Here is a 17,653-nt window from a genome sequence, read left to right on the forward strand (position 1 = left end):
CTTCAGCAACTAGTGACACAAAGAAACAAATACAGCAGTAGTTGGCGGTAAACAAGGAAGAAGAAGGGGAAAACCTATCTCAGGTCGAAGAGTCTCTCACAGATTCTGGCAGCCAAAGGCAACTCAAAACTTTATTAAACAGAATTGCCTGAGGCTTAGCAGCCTTACGATGTATTTATAAGCGGAAAATAAACTCCTACTCAAACTATGTAAGCTGAAATCAAACACTACAATGTTGCTGAAAATTAAAACAACTAACAAGAAGTATTCCTATTTCAACTAGGAATGAAAATAAAGCCAAATAAACTATTAAAACTAAGCCCATGCGAGCTAAGCAACCCATTCACAGCTGGCAGGTTCAACCTCCACTTTAAGACCATGGTTCTTGCTGGTTCGAGTGGCCCAATCTACATCACCATTACATCAATAAACCCATAAGAAACCCAAGGTTCATAGAACCCAACTAATCAACCACAGGCCAAAAAGAGTCTTCCAAGAACTGACTGGCCCAATTGCACAATCTTAACTGCATTCAAAGGGCACAAAAATCCCTAATCAATCTGCTCTTCTAGTATTCCAGCAACTTCAGCAGCCTTCTAGAAGCTTTCTCAGTCAATGGAAGAAGCAGTTCAGTCTTCGTTTGCAATTTTAGTCTTAGTTTCTATTTCTGCTTCATTGATCTAGAAGCATAATAGAGTTTCTATGAGTTGCTATTTCTCTTAGTTAGTTCCCATTTTTGTTATAGGAAAGTTTTTCACTTGTAAGTAAGTCTAATGACTGAACCCTCAATTGTAAATAGGGAGTGACCCCCCCCCCCCCTCTTGTATGCACAAGTTTTGAGGATTGAATACAATTGTTTCTGTTGCTTTCTCAGAGTGGATTTGCTGGTGATGGGGGTGGACTCCTAGGCTTTGCTGGTGACTATTTTGAACCTTTGTTCGGCAAGTCTTGCTTTCCTTCTTCTGGTTCTAGTTTGACATTAATTACAGGTCTGTGTTCAACAATCAAATACCTCGTGGCTTCTTGTATCAGGCCACTTTTCCAGCCATCTTCAACTCCCCATAAATCTCTCACATCAGCTCTATCTCAACTTCCGAAAGACCAACAAACTTTATTCTATCATTCCCGAATATCCTTTTATTCCAAAACCACCATCAAAATCCTGCCTCAGAACCTTCTGTTACCACCACCATCACAGAACCTGCCCTGTTTTCTGTCATAGCCCAACCAGTCCCCATCACCCCATTCAAACCAGAGAATTTTACCAACTTTGGACTAGTTCTTCACCCTCCCCTCCTTAAAGCTTAACCCAACTTTCAACCCCATCTGAGTGCTAGTTTCTGAGTAATAGAAAACCTCCCTTTCCTGTCCTATCTCTGCCCCCATTTCTGTCCTATTCTCTCTCTTGTATTCTGTTCTAATACATTTATTTCAATCCCTATTTCAGTGGTGTAAATTTCCAACCCAACCTACCTCCTTTTGGCTACTAGCAGTTTGAGCCTAAAACCCTAATTAGAATTTAGATTTAGTTGCCACCATAATCCTCTATTCCTAGTTTCTATAGGCACATTACAAAGAAAACCCACTGGCCAAAGGCCCAATACATATATGATCAAATCAAAGGCTTATATAAACCCACTTCTGTGACCTTCCTGCATCATTTGGTTAATTTGGGCTTTTCTGATTCAATTCAAGCTGCAGGCAATTTTGGATTGATTTTCAGTCCTAATCCTTATTGGAAGTTTAATCTTGTTCCTAGCCTTTAAGGGAATTCTGGACTTTAATTGGTACCAGATAGCCTGCTCTCTCATCACATCTTACATGTCAATTCAGTATCCATAATCATAAAGCAACTCATAAGTGAAGCAATGGAAAAAAACCATCTGTTCAAGCATTTTAATCTTGCAATCAAAAAAAGAATTGTGGAAATCTCAGATAGTTGAATACTGTTCTTCAATTTTCAGCTACATGATACAGAAACACAAGCAGTTTTTCAGCACAATACGCTCCCATCCCTACATTATTATTATTATTTTTTTTTAATTTGCATGAGGTGGCAATTATACCCAAGAATCTTATAGCAAAGCAAATCTAAGAAGCTTCACAATGCATAAAGAAAGAAAGTATCAGATACCTGCATGTTTCCAATCAAGTGGGAGAATAGAACTAGACCCACAATGCATATTAGAATGCAAAATGATGTCTCATTAACAGATGTGGTTGATCCCAAGCCTTGACCATATGAACTATATAGCAATAAACACATCTGTATGAGAACAAAATAAACTCTGCATTCCATACAAATAAAGAGTGCAAATTTGTAACACCTCCAAAAATTATCAACGCAACCAATGCCACTTTGAAATTTTATTCTAGAAAAAAAATCGATGCATCACCAATTCGGAAGGATCAAGTGACAACCAGAAGAGAATGAAAATTAGAAGCAAGCACCGTATCATTGTTCAAGGTGATAAGGTGACATATCATAAGCAAAGTTCTGGTAGGAGTCAACCAATACTGTCTAATCATTCCTAAGTATCAACAGGTGCACAAACACCATAATTTTGTTGTTATTTGACAATTTATTCTATTACCATTGCAACGAAACAAAACTTAAATAATTTGCCTAATGTGGAACAAGAGTCATTGAATTGTATGTGGGTTGGTTCACTTGCAATAGATAAAGAGGAGGAAAAAAAGAAATCTTTAAATTGAACTATACTATTTTTCTTTGTCAACAAATTTACGTTATCTAACACAAAGAGAAAGAGAGAGAGAGAGAGAGAGAAGAAGAAGAAGAAATCAAGTTGCAATCATACTTTCTAGCAAGGCTTATTTATGCTTTTGGTCTGTGGGACCAACACAAGGTTTCTCTAAGGGTTGAAGTTCATGTCTCTACATAGAGTATATGGGGTGAAAATGTTCTTTTTCATGGGTTAAGGAATAAGGAGATTAGAAGCTATCTTCAGTCAGTTAATTTTGCATGGTAGTGGTAATTTTGAAAATAAGTTGACTTAAATAATTTTGGAAATTTTATTCCTTTTTTATGTCATGAGAACCTCGACCGGTCCATGGTTCCTCCAACTTTTTTTTTTGGATGAAGAATTAATTTCATTACCAAAGGAAAGAAAAAGGGGGGGGGGGAGGGGAACAAGTGCGAACCAAAAACAATACCTGCCAAAGCGGTCAAGGGCTAGCAAAACAAAAGGCAAGAGCCCAAACAAGAACTACATCCTAAGCAAACAAAGCAAAAGACCAACAAGTCAACCCGGAGGCAGCCACGGCGAGGCAAGACCTCTAACCCGGATCCACCGTCTCACGGCGAAAAATATGATCTCTGGTAGCCAAACTCAAAGGCAAAATCTTCTCAACGCAGGGAAGGGAGTAGACAATGTAGGGACGAATATTAGGGAAAGGAGGGGAACTGGGGTTACGACGACGGCGGAAGACACTTAAAGCCGGGGGACTTTAGGTTGGGGCTCAAAGGAGGGAGCATCAATAGAGGAGAAAGGCCCAAATAAGCCTAGGCCAAGAGATCAGGGTTGGAGCAGAGGGGCGAGGTACTAGGAGCAATTGGGCTGTTAGCCCCAGCTGGCCCAAGAGGCCCAGCCAAAACAGCTGCAGAGGAGGGGGAGATGGGCCGAACCACTAGGCCCACGAAAGGGGGATCAGGCGTTGAAGATAAGAAGGGCTTTTTGATGCCCTTGAGGTAGGCAGCAATCCCAAGGCTATGAGGGGGAGAAAAGGGAGTGATAGAAGGAGATGGAGAAGTCAGAGTGACTAAGGGCGAAAGCAACTCAACAACAGAAGAGGACAGAGTCTCGTCAATGGTGGTGACAGAGCCAGCAGGGATTTGGATCTCGCCAGGCTCAAGAGAGGAGGGGTCAAGTTGGTCAGGCTCAGAACCCAAGACCAGAAATCGATTGTGACCGCTGGTTCCTGATCGGAGAACCAGAGGACAATCGGATGGGGTCTCAAGGCCGTGGGGGGAGGTGGAGGCAGAGGCACGGTGGCGGAGCTTGTTGCGCTGATGACTATGACGACGGCCTTGAACAGGGGGAGGAAGAGTAGAGGGCTGGGGAGAGGAAATGGGAGGAGGATGCAGAGAGATGGCGTAGCTAGGGATCGCAATGGAGACTATGGCCTGAGGAGGAGAACTGGAGGGGGCAACGGAGGAGTTGTTGGCTGGAAAAAGGTTGGAGGGGTAGTTTAAAGGGGGATGGGCGATGCATTTATTGGTGGAGTGGCCAAAAGCTTTACAGGATAAACAATGGGGGGGGCATCCAGTCATATTTGAAGGGCTGATTGAAGGAGAAGCCTTCGTCGTCAACCACAAGCACAGAGGATGGCAGCGGGGAATCAGCCTGAACTTCCACACAAAAACGGGCAAACGAGAGACGATCCTGCCGGTCCTGGAGCTTTGTTCTACCATCAGAGTAGAGGGGTTTTCCAAGCACCGAGCCAATCACGCTAAGTCCTTTCTCACACCAGAAGTGCAGAGGGAGACCAGGTAGAGAAACCCAGAGGGGAAGGGAGCTTAGGTCAAGATGGCTCAGCTCAAGATATCGGTTCCATTGCCGGAGGAAGAGAGGCTTTTTACCGACGTTCCAAGGACCACCATCCAAAACACGACTTTTGTCAACATCAACTGCAAACTTGAAAATGAAGAGCCCATTATCAAGCAGGTAAGTTTCAAAACAATTTCCGGTTTTCCATTGCTTTGTAAGAGAAGCCTTTACAAGAGGAAAGGAGGGGCGGGTACCCAAAAAGTGCCCAACAAGGCAGTTTGTCCATTTTTTCGCTTCAAAGGACAGCAGGTCAGCTTCATAATGGGCTGCTTTAGAGCCATTGATGATGGGAGGGACAAAATGGAGGGGGAAACCATCACGGGGGGAGGGAGAGTTGCTGGGGAAAAGGGAGGACCAAGTTCTGGGTTCGGGGAGAGAAGGCGATGATGGTTTAGGGGGAGGAGGAGCCCTGGGTGGTGGCGGCACCACCCCAGGGAGGTCGGACATTGAAGGGGCTCCTTCCTACATCAGGCGAGGCTGATTCTCTTGATTTTCTTTGTTGATTGTAGTTTTTCCTGGGCCTGTTGTTATTGCTCGAAACAGGAGGTTCATCCATCTTTCCAGATGTTGGGATATCAAACACCAGGGCTGAATGTTTCAGCGAACCTTCTGCTGTACAAACATTGGCCTAGGGTACCCTATTTATTTTGAAAGAGTCTACAACTCCTAGTTTCTTCTATTTCTCTTTTAAGACTCTGTTTTAACAGTTTTAAGATCCATCACCCCATCATCTCATCCTTATTTTTCTTAGTTGGGTCAGCTACCCCTAGAATACAGTTAAATGCTACCTATACAAAGCAAATTCAAGGAACATATATAAAACTACCAATAAATGACAGAATCATATAATAAAGCACCTTTAAAATCACTTTCTTTAATCCCCTAAATACAATCTATACTCTCTCAAGTCTCTATGCATGCATGTGCACTAAATTTAAGTTAATTGACAAACAAAAGGTAATATAACAAAAGGCTACAACTCATATATAATATGGCAATAATGTCAGGTTACCATCCCAAGCTAAAAGCATATGCAAAATAGTCAACCCATACCACACAGAGAAACAGCATATGTAGTTTACTACGTCAAGTTAAAAGCAATTGCAAAATAGTTGACCAAGTCAGTCAGTTAATGACTCAGTACTAGTCACCTCCTAGTCCGCTGGATGTCCCATTAAGAACAGTCACATTAATACCTAAATCAGTATACATATGGGAGGACTGTTGATATACATTGTTGTTGCTCTTACTTAACAGCTCGAGCTTTTAGGATAAACCGTTGTAATAAGGATTAGTCATAAACATATCGATAACATTATCAATCACTGCTGTATGAACTACACTCATGAACCATTTTTTGTTTGCAACACTCAAAGGCCATCTCCCCCCCCCCCCCTTCTTTTTTTGATAAGTAGATACGTTCAGGAACTGAATATTTATGTTAAAGAGAACTTACGTTAAACTTTTCAAACCCCACCAAAGGCAATAGAAATACCGCTCCAAGAACCTTGATGTAACAACATCATTCGTTACAGCATCTTCATACATTCCATAATCAAACTGGATATTAGGATTTAAAATATCGCAATTAGAAAGAACATGAGTCTTATTCAACCAAGATTTCCGATCGTTTTTTTCCAAATTGCTACAATCCAGAAAATTAAAATTACATGGACGCAGCATAGCAGTCTCCTTTTCACACTCTTCTCTCCAGCAGGTATGCTGTCGTTCGATGGACAACAGATACCAGGAAGCTCCCAAAACCTGCACAGCAGAAAAATAGGTAAGGAGCTACATATAATGTTAACAAGGATCTCAATACAATTAAATATTTCCTCCATTTATTTTAGTGGATAAGCACTAAACCTAACTCAGTGATGCAAGAGAGGGGACCCCACCAGTAGTTTTTTTCAAATTTATAGAAGCTGATGAGGTCATCAAGGATCAACAAAAGTGTATTACCACTTACCATGTGTGTTTATGTGGTCCTCAGGGGACTTTTTTTTTTTCTTTCAACAACCATGAGTTTACAAGCAAAAATAGGGAATTGAATACGTACATGACTAGCCAGCATATACAGGAGGAGATTGTATGCAGCTCCTGCCCAAGCAGTCCTAGCAACAACTCCAGTATTTTTAATGATCCGACGATTCAAAGGGAAAATTAGAAATAATCTAGGAACATACTGAAAGAGAACAATCAAAGAAAGTGTGTTGTTAGTGTGATCACTAGTGTAATCCTTCACTACTGGCATTATAAACCAGATGACGATCTGCAAAACAAAAATCAACAAAAGTTTAAGCTCTATAAGAAGCAGGAAGCATGGACACTAAAAATGTCAAAACAAAACGTTGGAAATTTCAAAAACATAATAGTTTAGCACTGCCATGGAATAATAATCTGCATTAAAAATGCTTGACATCCTTCAGGTTGCACTAAACAATAAGTTTCACCACTTGAGCAATAGTGCAGGCACTGGCAGGTTGCAACAGAGAGAGCTAACTGACGAAATTAGTTTTTGACTTCCTTTTAGCTCAGCAAACCAAGTGATGGCACCAAGATGGAAAACTGAAGAAGAAATGACAACTCAACCAAGGTTTTTTCCCAACTATGAGGCAGAAAATGTTCTATGTTACTAATTTCCATTGTGAATTATATAACACTTTGGAGGCTCTCAAGTCTAAAGTCCACCAAGCACCCATGCCACCCATACCAGCTCCCACAGTCTCCACAAAGGACCAGCACCTTGGCAACATGTTGTCGCCCTTACGTACAGCAGGGAGGCCATGACCCACAAATATTCAGTAAGCATCATGCATTCACAATTGTAATTCATTTTCCTTTTACCACTGACCACATTATGAAATTTCAGAAATTAGAAGTTTAACATGTTGCTCCATAACAATTTTTATGAAATACAACATTAATTTGCACCAATGATGTTTTGATTATTTTCATGTTACTGTGATAATTCTCATTTCGACTTGCCTTTCCATCTTGTTGGAATAGACATGAAACTGTAGTAAAGACACTGAACGAAGCAAACCATTGGATATCCCTCCCTATTGATTTCATGTGCACATACCAGTACTCGTCGGGTATAACAACAACAGCAACAACCCAGCCTTATCCCAACTAAATGGGGTCGGCTACATGGATCATTACCCTCCAATCAGCTCTATTTGAGGCCATACTTGATACAAGGCCTAAGCTATGCATGTCTTTCCTCACCACATCTCCTAAGGTCAATTTAGGTCTGCCCCTGGCTCTTTTAGTTCTTTCAATCTGAATCAAATCATTCCTCCGTACTGGGGCATCCAAATGCCTCAGTAGAACATGACCATGCCACCTCAAATGACCTTCTTGTAGCTTATCATGTATCGGAGCTACTCCCAAATCAGATCTAATATGATCATTCCTTACTTTATCCTTAACGTAAGACTGGAACCAAAATAGGTCTAATCCCAAGTAGGATCAAATTGGATACCTCTAGTGAACAAGAAAGAGAACGATGGGATCTTAAATTGGTAACCACAAGTGAACAAGAGAAGCAATAAATATAATCCCACAAACTAGTAACCTGTTGAAGCTGCAAATAGGGTTGATTAATCTTCTTCAAAGTAGAATGAATCCCCAAATAGAAGAACTCAATCAGAACAGGAAGAAAACAGAGATCGAACAGCCTTTACGATTTTTGGGAAACACTAGATTCACTTGGATCGATGGTAGGATTGTTCCTGATGGTTCGGCTGATGAAGATGGTCCTTGGCAGCAATGAGATGATGAATAAAACTCCAAAATATTGATGAGAATAACTCGCAGAAGAAAATTCCCAGCAGCTGCAGAACTCTTGAAGTCGATTGGGTAGATTTAGGGTTTGAAACCTAAAAACCGATGGAAGGGGATGGGGGAAGGGAATGGGTAGCTCACCCCAGGCCTCTCACCTATGCTCTCACAGGATTTCAACAATGCTCAAAGCAAATTCTGTATTCATTCAATTGTCGGCTCTCAAGAGCTGATTACAATGTTTTTATAGTCTAATGTTTGAGACAAAAATAGAAAGTAGAGTCTAACTAGGATTTCCAACAATACTAGGATTCCCAATTAGGAGTAGAACTAACATCAGCCCAAGATTTTTACTGCTGGTGTAGACTACACTAACAGTGCTGCTGGTGTAGGGGAATCTCTACACCTGCGGCTATATTTATTGGTATACAGCCTAGATACATCAACTCCCCTCTTAAAATCATTTGTCTCCAACAAATGGATAAATGACATGTAGTTCTCGTAGAGGTCCGGATCAAGACACTTGAAATCATCGGCGTGCATCCAGGTAATATCAATATCGGGCTGACCCTTCCACTTGACAAGGAAAGAGTAGTAGTCGTTACCACCCCGCATCATAATAAACTTGTTGTCAAGCACATTTTCAATCACGTCGTCAGTAGGAGTGGCAAAATGCCCAGTGTCACCCTCGTCAGAATGGTGGCCTACATATAGTGTAAGATCAGCCACGTTGAAAACATTACTAATCTTCATAGATGGAGGAAGCTCTACCATTTAGGCATTTGTGCCAATACGTTGCAGCACTTTGAATGGACCCATCTTGCAAGGATGGAGCTTGTGATTGGCTCCGAAAGGAAGTCGCCCAGGAGAAATCCGAACCATTACTAAATCACCAGGCTGGAATTCCACATATCAGTGATGGCGATTAGCTGTTGCCTTGTACCCATCATTGCTGACGGCAATGCGTCGTCGAACATCATCATGTACTTCTATGATGTGCCTCAGGAACTCATCAGCTCCAAACACACCCGAACATGAGGAGGTAAGGGAATCAAGTTCCCGGATCATTTAGGTTGAAGACCTAGAACGATCTCAAAATGAGTACGGCCAATGGTACGGTTGACGGAACTGTTATATGCAAACTTGGCAATATCAAGGATTGAAGGCCAATTCTTCTCATGATCACGAACAAGGCATTTGAGTAGGTTGCCAAGGTTGCAGTTGACCACCTCAGTCTGACCATCGGTCTGAGGGTAAAAGGCTATGGAGAACTTCAGCTTCGTATTCGTGTTCATCCACAAAGTCTTCCAGAAATAACTTGTGAATTTCACATCTCTATCAGGAACAATAGATTATGTCAGCCCAAGAATACATACGACCTCTTTGAAGAAAAGTATGGCTATGTGACTGGCATCAAATGTCTTTCCAAAGGAAATAAAGTGAGTGAGTCATCTTCGAAAATCTGTCCACCACTACAAATATAGAATCATATCGCTCCTGTGTAGATGGTAATCCAAGGACAGTCCATACTGATATGCAGCCAAGGACTGTGTGGCACTGGTAAAGTTGTGTATAGTCCTGTGTTTTGCTTATCCCCCTTAGCAAGCTGACAAGAACGACAGTGTTGTATCACTTGTTGTACATCACGCTGTAAATGTGACCAAAAGTACAAATCAACAACTGCAAAAAATGTCTTGCTGATCCCAAAGCGTCCTCCCATACCGCCGCCATGTAATTCCCTAATGAGGTGCTGTTGTAGGGATGTGTTAAGGATACATAGGCATGTTCTTATGAAGAAATAGCCGTCATGTAAGGCATACTTCGCATCGGTTCCAACTTGCTGTAACTTAGTAAAAGTAGTCAAAAAATTAGAATCAGATATGTACTCATCTCGAATATGCTCGATGTCGGCATTATGGGTGGTGGATATAGACATGGTGAGTACTGTGCGGCCTAATGCATCAGCCACTTGATTCTCTTTGTCTGCTTTGTATTTCAAAGCGAAATGGAACTCTTGGACATAGGCAATCCATTTAGCATGCTGATTGCTTATGGATCGTTGAGAATTGAGATATTTGAGAGTTTCGTGATCTGAATATAGGATGAATTCCTTTCCGACAAGATAGTGTCTCCGATGCTTCAATATCTAGATCACTGCGTAGAGTTCCAAGTCATATGTAGAATATCGGGCATCATTAATTTTCTCACTGTAGAAAGCAATAGGATGACTTGATTGCATTAGAACCCCCGCAATCCCAAGATGGGATGCATTTGTGGCCACTTCAAATATGAGATCAAAGTTGGGTAGGCGTTATATTGGTGCCTCCGTCATCTTTTGTTTGATCAGGGCAACAGCTTTGGTGGCAGCATGTGTCCATTGGAACTTTCCTTTACCTTCATGCATTGAGTAATGGATGCCATGATGCTGCTAAAATTCCGAATAAAACGCCGATATAATGAGGCTAGGCCGTGGAAACTCCTGACCTTAGTCAAGGTTTGTGGTACTAGCCAATCAACTACACTTTGTATCTTCGCCAAATCAGCTTCTACCCCTTCAAAAGATATAATAAACTTAAGGAAGATAACCTTAGGCAGCATAAATGAACACTTCTTGAGATTGATGATGTGCTTTCTCCGTTTTCAGCCCACTCAACATACCATTGATGAAGCCAAAGCGTAGAACTGCTCAAATGAAAAACGATAGCAGATTTTGAAGACTATTGAAACGAAGCCAGCCCTTAAAAGAAAATTCAGATAGCAAGGTGCAACGTGCTAGTACAGGTACCAGTAGAACAAAGCCAATGGAACCACAGCTTCTTGCTTTACCTCATCAAGAGTTCCTTACCACCACCAAAAACGGGACTGATATTTGTATTAGTAACTAAAGAAGTTTTGCTTGTAATTGATACCAATTATCCCAAGTCCATAAGGGATATGCTTTCTGAGATTTAGTCCCAGATGATCTTCTTGATGAGCTACCTCCGATGAAAGACATTGAACATGCTATCGACCTAGTGCCAAGGTCGGTATTGTCAAACCTGCCCACTTACCATCTCAGCCCCATTGAAGAGACAAGTGGATGATCTTCTTCACAAAGGATTTATTGTTGAGAGCATGATGTAGACTTTAATGCTGATTTAATCTTCAAAATACTAGGCAACAATTGAAGAACTTGTAGCAGATCACACAATGAAATTGATTGAAAAAGAAACAAAGAAGAAAATAGAAAAGAAGGATAGGATTGGATCGAGTATCCCACTCTCTTCCAGGTCTCTCACCAATGGCATCTCTCCATACCCTCTCACAAAGCTAAGCACAAGGCTATTTTTTTTTCTCAAATTTGTGTACAAGGCTGTAGCCCCTTATAAACTTATATAGAAGATTCAAACACTAAAAAGAAAAGGCCTAACACAATACTTAACTAATAAGGAAACACAAACTGGATAGGAAACTAAAATAATGAAAGAAACAGACTCAAAACAAGACTCTATAATGTAGTCCTAGATTCGGATAATCAAACTAGGAACCAAACCAGGATCTTTTCATCAAAGGATAGTTCAGATTAGGGAAAATCTTGATAACCCAAAATCAGATGGTTAGAATGATCCCAAATTCCATATGAATTCACCAAATAGGGGCTGGAACAATTGCTGAAAATTTGGAATCGATCCAATGGTTAGATCACTTAATCTGGGGGAATCCTAGTACAACTAGGAAATGGGCAAAACATCAACAATAACATATCAGAAGAATAGGTATATTAATTGTGACCTCAGAAGAACAATATAACAATAAGGGCAGAATTGGAAATTCACAGCAGTAACAGATCTACATGTCAAAATTGCACCAAATTGAAATCGAGTTCATGAATTAGGTTCAAGAACATTAGGTCAAAACTTGAGATGATTCTAACAGTTAGATTTGGCTGGGCAGAATTCTCGCGAAAATCACCTTGCATGTGACCTTCTAGAAGGGAAGAAGAATAGTTGCAGGTTTTAGGGTTCTAATGGACCTATGGTATTAATGATGAATGAGGAAGGTAGGCTGGACAGGGTGTAGATTGAACTAGGGTTTAGAGGATCCATTGGAGATAGGTAGGCTTAGGTTGGAAGATTAGAAGAAGAAGAATGTATGTTGTAACAGTAAACTACTTACTTGAAAATTAGATCTTCAACAGTAGCAGTAGCTTGAAGAAGATAGGGTCTCCCGATCTACAAGATGCAAGGAGATGAGTAGAAGATCCTCCCGGTACTACCAGATGTAAGGAGCCAACTGTAGATCCACCAGTCCCTTCACCTTGATATAACTCACATGGCAACACTCAACAAAGCAGAGCAGCAACTATGGCAGCAAACAAAAGCTTTTTCATTAATCAAATTCGTATACAATACTTAGCCTCCTTACAACCCTATATAAAAGACTCAAAATTAGACTCCTACACTAAAAAGGAAAGGCCTAAACCATTCCTTAACCTACTAGGTAACTTAAACTGACTAGAAAACTGAAATAAATTCAAAATAGAATCCTAATCTAGCCCAACTAAACAACTAAAAGAAAAACTAATAAAATCACTTAAATTGAACCACTAGTTCAAACCAGCTTTGGACCGGTTCAATTTAAAACATTAAAAACATGAACATAAAACCAAGTATATGACTAAACTATCTAATCCTGTATGCAACCTAATTACCCATATTTGAGGCCCATAAAAGTGGCCTATTACATAGAAAACCCATGTGATCAAAGGCCCAACATATATATAACCCAACCCTAGACTTATTCCTAATAAAATAAGCCCATTTCAGTGATGAATCTGCATCACTCTAACTAAACTAATGAAGTAAATCCAGCTTTCCTACTTTATACCCATATTTTAGTCTCATTCAATTCATAGTTCTAAAACTCGTCGAGATCTCGGAAAACTCGACCTAGTCGAGACAAGATAGCATGCAAAATAAAAAAGTGCAATGTTTCGAAAAACTCGACCGAGATTTTGAATATTTCGAGAAATCTCAGTGAAATCTCTAATATTTCGAGAATCTCAAACTCCTCAATACTCCAAGAGTCATAGTATTGTATTGTTGGGACTTGGGACTATGTAATATGCATTGTGAACTATGCATTATTCATTGTACTTGGGTTGGGGTGCCTATGTAATATGCATTGTGAACACTTCACAGTAATACTGTCAACCAAGGGTGCAAATCCAAAACATCAAATTGGTTGTTATTTTTTCCAATTTGAAGCTTTAAATATGTTTATTAAGACTAAAACAAGCTTCCCTTAAAGTTTTGGAGCCAACTGTGGCCATTAGCCCACCGAAACATAGTTCCGAAACCATAAAATAAAAAAAAAACATTGTCTCGGCGAGATCTTGAGAACTTGGAAAACTCGACCTGGTCAAGATGACTGTTCGAGACGAGTTTTTGAACCATGATTAAATTGGCCAATTACAAAGTAAACCCATGGGATCAAAAGCCCAACACCAACATAACCCAACCCAAAGCTTATTTTCAATAAAATAAGCCCTTAAGGTGACTTATTTGCATCAATCCTTCCTAGTTTTGCCACTCATCATCCCAACATCCTCATCTCTGCTACACCGAGTTTATCTATATAATGCTTTTTAACTGCCCAACATTCCGCACCATACATCATAGCCGGTCGTATGACTTTTCTTTAAGTTTTTAAGGAATATGTCGATCACACAACACTCCGGAAGCACCTCTCCACTTCATTTATCCTATTTTAATTCTCTGTGAAACATCATCCTCTATATCATCTTCTTTATTTATGATTGAGCCTAGATACCTAAAGTATACTGGTGTATGGTTGTACACTAATATAACAATAAACACCATATTCCTCTAATTGTTACCTAGATAAGGCGAAGTCTATGGATAATTGTCATATTGAAAAGTAGAAAAAACAAAAAGAGTGGGGATCACAAGGAGAACAGGCAATTGGGGATGGAGAGAGTCTATAACTCAACACCTCAAATCCTTGATCCACTCTTGCTTACAATAAGCCAGCCATGAGTGTACAAGTTTTCTTAAATAAATGGCATGACAGCAAACCACCAAAACTATGATAAGAAAGGAAGATACTATATCTGGTAAAAGGCCACATAGCTCCACATAGACAAAATAAGTGCTGTATAAACATATCCACGGAAAAGTAATCTTTTTAAATGGTTTTACTGCTAATAGGGAACAATCAATTTTAACAGACTCTGCTTTCAGCTATGGGTTTCAAACTCTTCAAGCTAATAATATTTGACAGTTGACACATCGGAAACAATGCCTGATTTCGCACATTACTCATTCTCTTTTTCTCTCAAGTCTCATGTTTTGCTTCGGTATCAAACATCAAAACAAGAATACAGGTAATGCATCCAGGTGTTTTAATTGAATTTTAAAAATGGTCTTCATTTTGCCACGAATCATGCCCTTGACCTACTTTCACCATTTCATACCGTGAAGAAGAAAATAATGATGAAAACAAATTTTTTCAACTTGTCCTCCAAATATTATTCTGTCAGTCAATGATCAAATTTAGTTGACCACGTAAAATTTACCAATGATATATCATTTAGTTATCCACCTTGCTACAAATATGAACAGATATATGAAAAGTGCACGACAATTGGACTGTGTATGAAATAAAATGGCTTACCTGCGGGAGAGGGAGAGTTGCGGCAAGATCAATTACAAAATCCGACTTCAAGTATCGTAATGCAATCTCTCGTTCATCCATGACAAGCTCGCCCCTCCCAAAAACCCTAGAACTAGGTGCAACGAACGCTGTCCGAAATTTCATAATCATATGCAACAAATAGAAAAGATCGCCCACCGACCGGAAAAAGGTCACAACGATGCCCAATTTGATGTCCAAAGACAAGCAGCCGGGACTTCCAACATGGGGAAGATAGAAATAGAGGGGGTCGAGGGAGAGCGCAATCAGACAGGACACAAGGAAGACATGATTCCACTGCGTCACGATCCTGCCACCTGGATCCAAGATTTTTTTTTCGGTGAATATCTCCAAAATTTGATACTGCCATGGCGGCTCTCGATCGTGAATCGGCGGAGGAGTTCGCCGAAAAGGGCGGAAAATCGGCGCCGAGGAAGGATCGCTGCTATTCATCTTCCATATCGCGGACGTATTTTCCCAATCCTGAGAACCCCTGCGAGCCAGAGAAGCACCATGCAGCAACAGTATCGAATGGAAGGAGAAAAACAAAACCGAAAAGAAGACAATAAAGAACGTAAAGGTTGAGCAACAGGAGAAGGCGAGGACATAAGAGAAGTGAGATTGAGGTTGAGGTTGAGGTTGAGGTTGGGGTTAGGGTTACGATTTCATTCTGTGAGAAATTCGCGGGAAACCAGAGAAGCCGCATAGATTTCGGGGTGGCCATGGCCGCAATGCCGCGAGCAGTAGGAAACTAAGCAAGAACACGCGAAAACCCGAATCGTGTATTGGTGCGTCTCAGTGAATCTGTTCCCTTTTGAATTGTCGCGCGGTTACGACAGGGAGGGCGTGTTTGGCATGGCCCTACGAAACAAGATTCCCTTTCCCCGCCCCGTTTTTTTCTCTGAATCGTAATTAACATTTAGGCCATTTTTGGAAGCTAATTTATTGGGAAAATTTTTGTTGAAATTGGCGAGAGAGGAAGATACCTCAGGAATCAAAATTTTTTATCTTATTGTATTTATTCTTTTCTTGCCTTCCAAACAGAACCTTATGTGGTATCAACTTCGATCAGTGTTAATGCATATTTATATTTATAAATGATTAATGATTAAATAACAAAAAAGACAAATTTTTCCTCGACCACCCGGCGAACGTTTAGCCACTTCCTATGGTTCACAAACTCTTAATAGGGTTTTAGTAGGTTCCCCAAACTACCCTCTTAATACCTTGCACGTATTTGATCACATCTCAATTAATGGATTCTCATTCAACGTGGCTGAAGGAAAACTTGTACCTAGCAAAAATAACCTGAGTTTTTATATTTATCAGTTTCAATTTAAAGGAAATATTTTAACATCACGTTTTCTTATATTTGTAAATGTTGATTTGAATCATGATTGTTCATTTAACATTTTAAATCATGGAAAACATCATATAATTAAAGATCGTGTTATCTAAACTTAAAAATATATATATCATTGGAAAGACATGGCTCAATTATATAATGTTTTAAACTTTTTAATGTTTGATTTGGATTGTAGTTATTCAATTAATATTTTATATTATGGCAAACACGATAGTAGGACCTGTTTTGGGATCAATCTCTCATAAAAATTCTAAAATAATTTAATTAGAATGATACAATTCCACCATTGTATTTTGATATTTTTTAAATTTTAATTTGCATCATGACCGTTTATTTAACATTTTAATCGTGATAAAATGCAATGACAATTTTTAATATATGATCAAATCATTAAAAACTCTCCCTTGTTTGACATTGAAGATCCCTAGTCCGCTAGTCGTTTTTCACCCAAAAAATAAATAAAGATCCCTAATCGCTCTATGAGTGAAATGGGTAATAAAACCTGACATGTAGAGGTCCTAGGAATGGAAATGCTTTATTCAAAGTTTAGACCCTTCAAATCAGTCTCATGCATGTCACCACCTAAAATTCAATGTGGAAGTAGTTCAATTATGAAGATTTTATAGTCCATAGGGGGTGTCAAAAGGAGAAAGAAAAGCTAAATCCAACTTGTTTAACAACCTACAGTATTTTAGGGAGAAAGAAAAACAACTTACATCCTCTTTAAGTTATTTGTCAGAAGACACACAGATGGAGAAGACTTGAGCTGTGTTTGGTATGCATTCTGAAATGATATCTTTCACTTTTTTTATCATTTCAGAATGCATTATTGACCTAGAATGTATTTCAAGAATGCATACCAAACACAGTTTTGTTAACCATGTTTATTTGTTATTTCTTTTTAATGAATGTTCTTTTACATGAACTATGTTTTTCCTTGCAAACACAGTTTCCTACTGATTTCTTAATCTCATGAGTCTTCCAGCAAGAAAACAGGTTTTCACTTTTCATGTTTATGTTTACCTCCGTATTGTCTCAGTAAAGAAGGGTTTTCATCCCTGCTTCCTCCCCATATTAAAGTTTGAATTCCATGTTTAAAGAAAATATCTAAGAAACTGGTGGTCTTCCCTAACTCTCCTAACCTTGTCCATCCTACATTTTTCTTTGTCATTTTCTCTACAATATACATTATAGTTCTTTGAATGCTTCACTCAAAGCACTTTCATTCTCCACAGTATCA

At 39.7% G+C, this 17,653-nt stretch overlaps 1 protein-coding gene across 1 annotated transcript in view; it reads right to left on the bottom strand.

Annotated features, from left to right (window-relative positions):
- Positions 1–15,824, bottom strand: part of LOC122653571 (cyclic nucleotide-gated ion channel 18-like) — a 29,763-nt gene extending 13,939 nt beyond the window's left edge. Inside the window, exons 1-4 of the mRNA XM_043847442.1 lie at positions 15,030–15,824; positions 6,628–6,840; positions 6,025–6,332; positions 2,135–2,246 (exon numbers count right to left, since the gene is read on the bottom strand). Of these exons, the coding sequence (XP_043703377.1) occupies positions 2,135–2,246; positions 6,025–6,332; positions 6,628–6,840; positions 15,030–15,500 (1,104 nt within the window). The 5' untranslated portion in view covers positions 15,501–15,824. The remainder of the gene's footprint in view (positions 1–2,134; positions 2,247–6,024; positions 6,333–6,627; positions 6,841–15,029) is intronic.
- Positions 15,825–17,653: the final 1,829 nt, after the last annotated feature.

This window comes from Telopea speciosissima, chromosome 3, assembly GCF_018873765.1.
Source record: "Telopea speciosissima isolate NSW1024214 ecotype Mountain lineage chromosome 3, Tspe_v1, whole genome shotgun sequence".
Classification (NCBI taxonomy): Eukaryota; Viridiplantae; Streptophyta; class Magnoliopsida; order Proteales; family Proteaceae; genus Telopea; species Telopea speciosissima.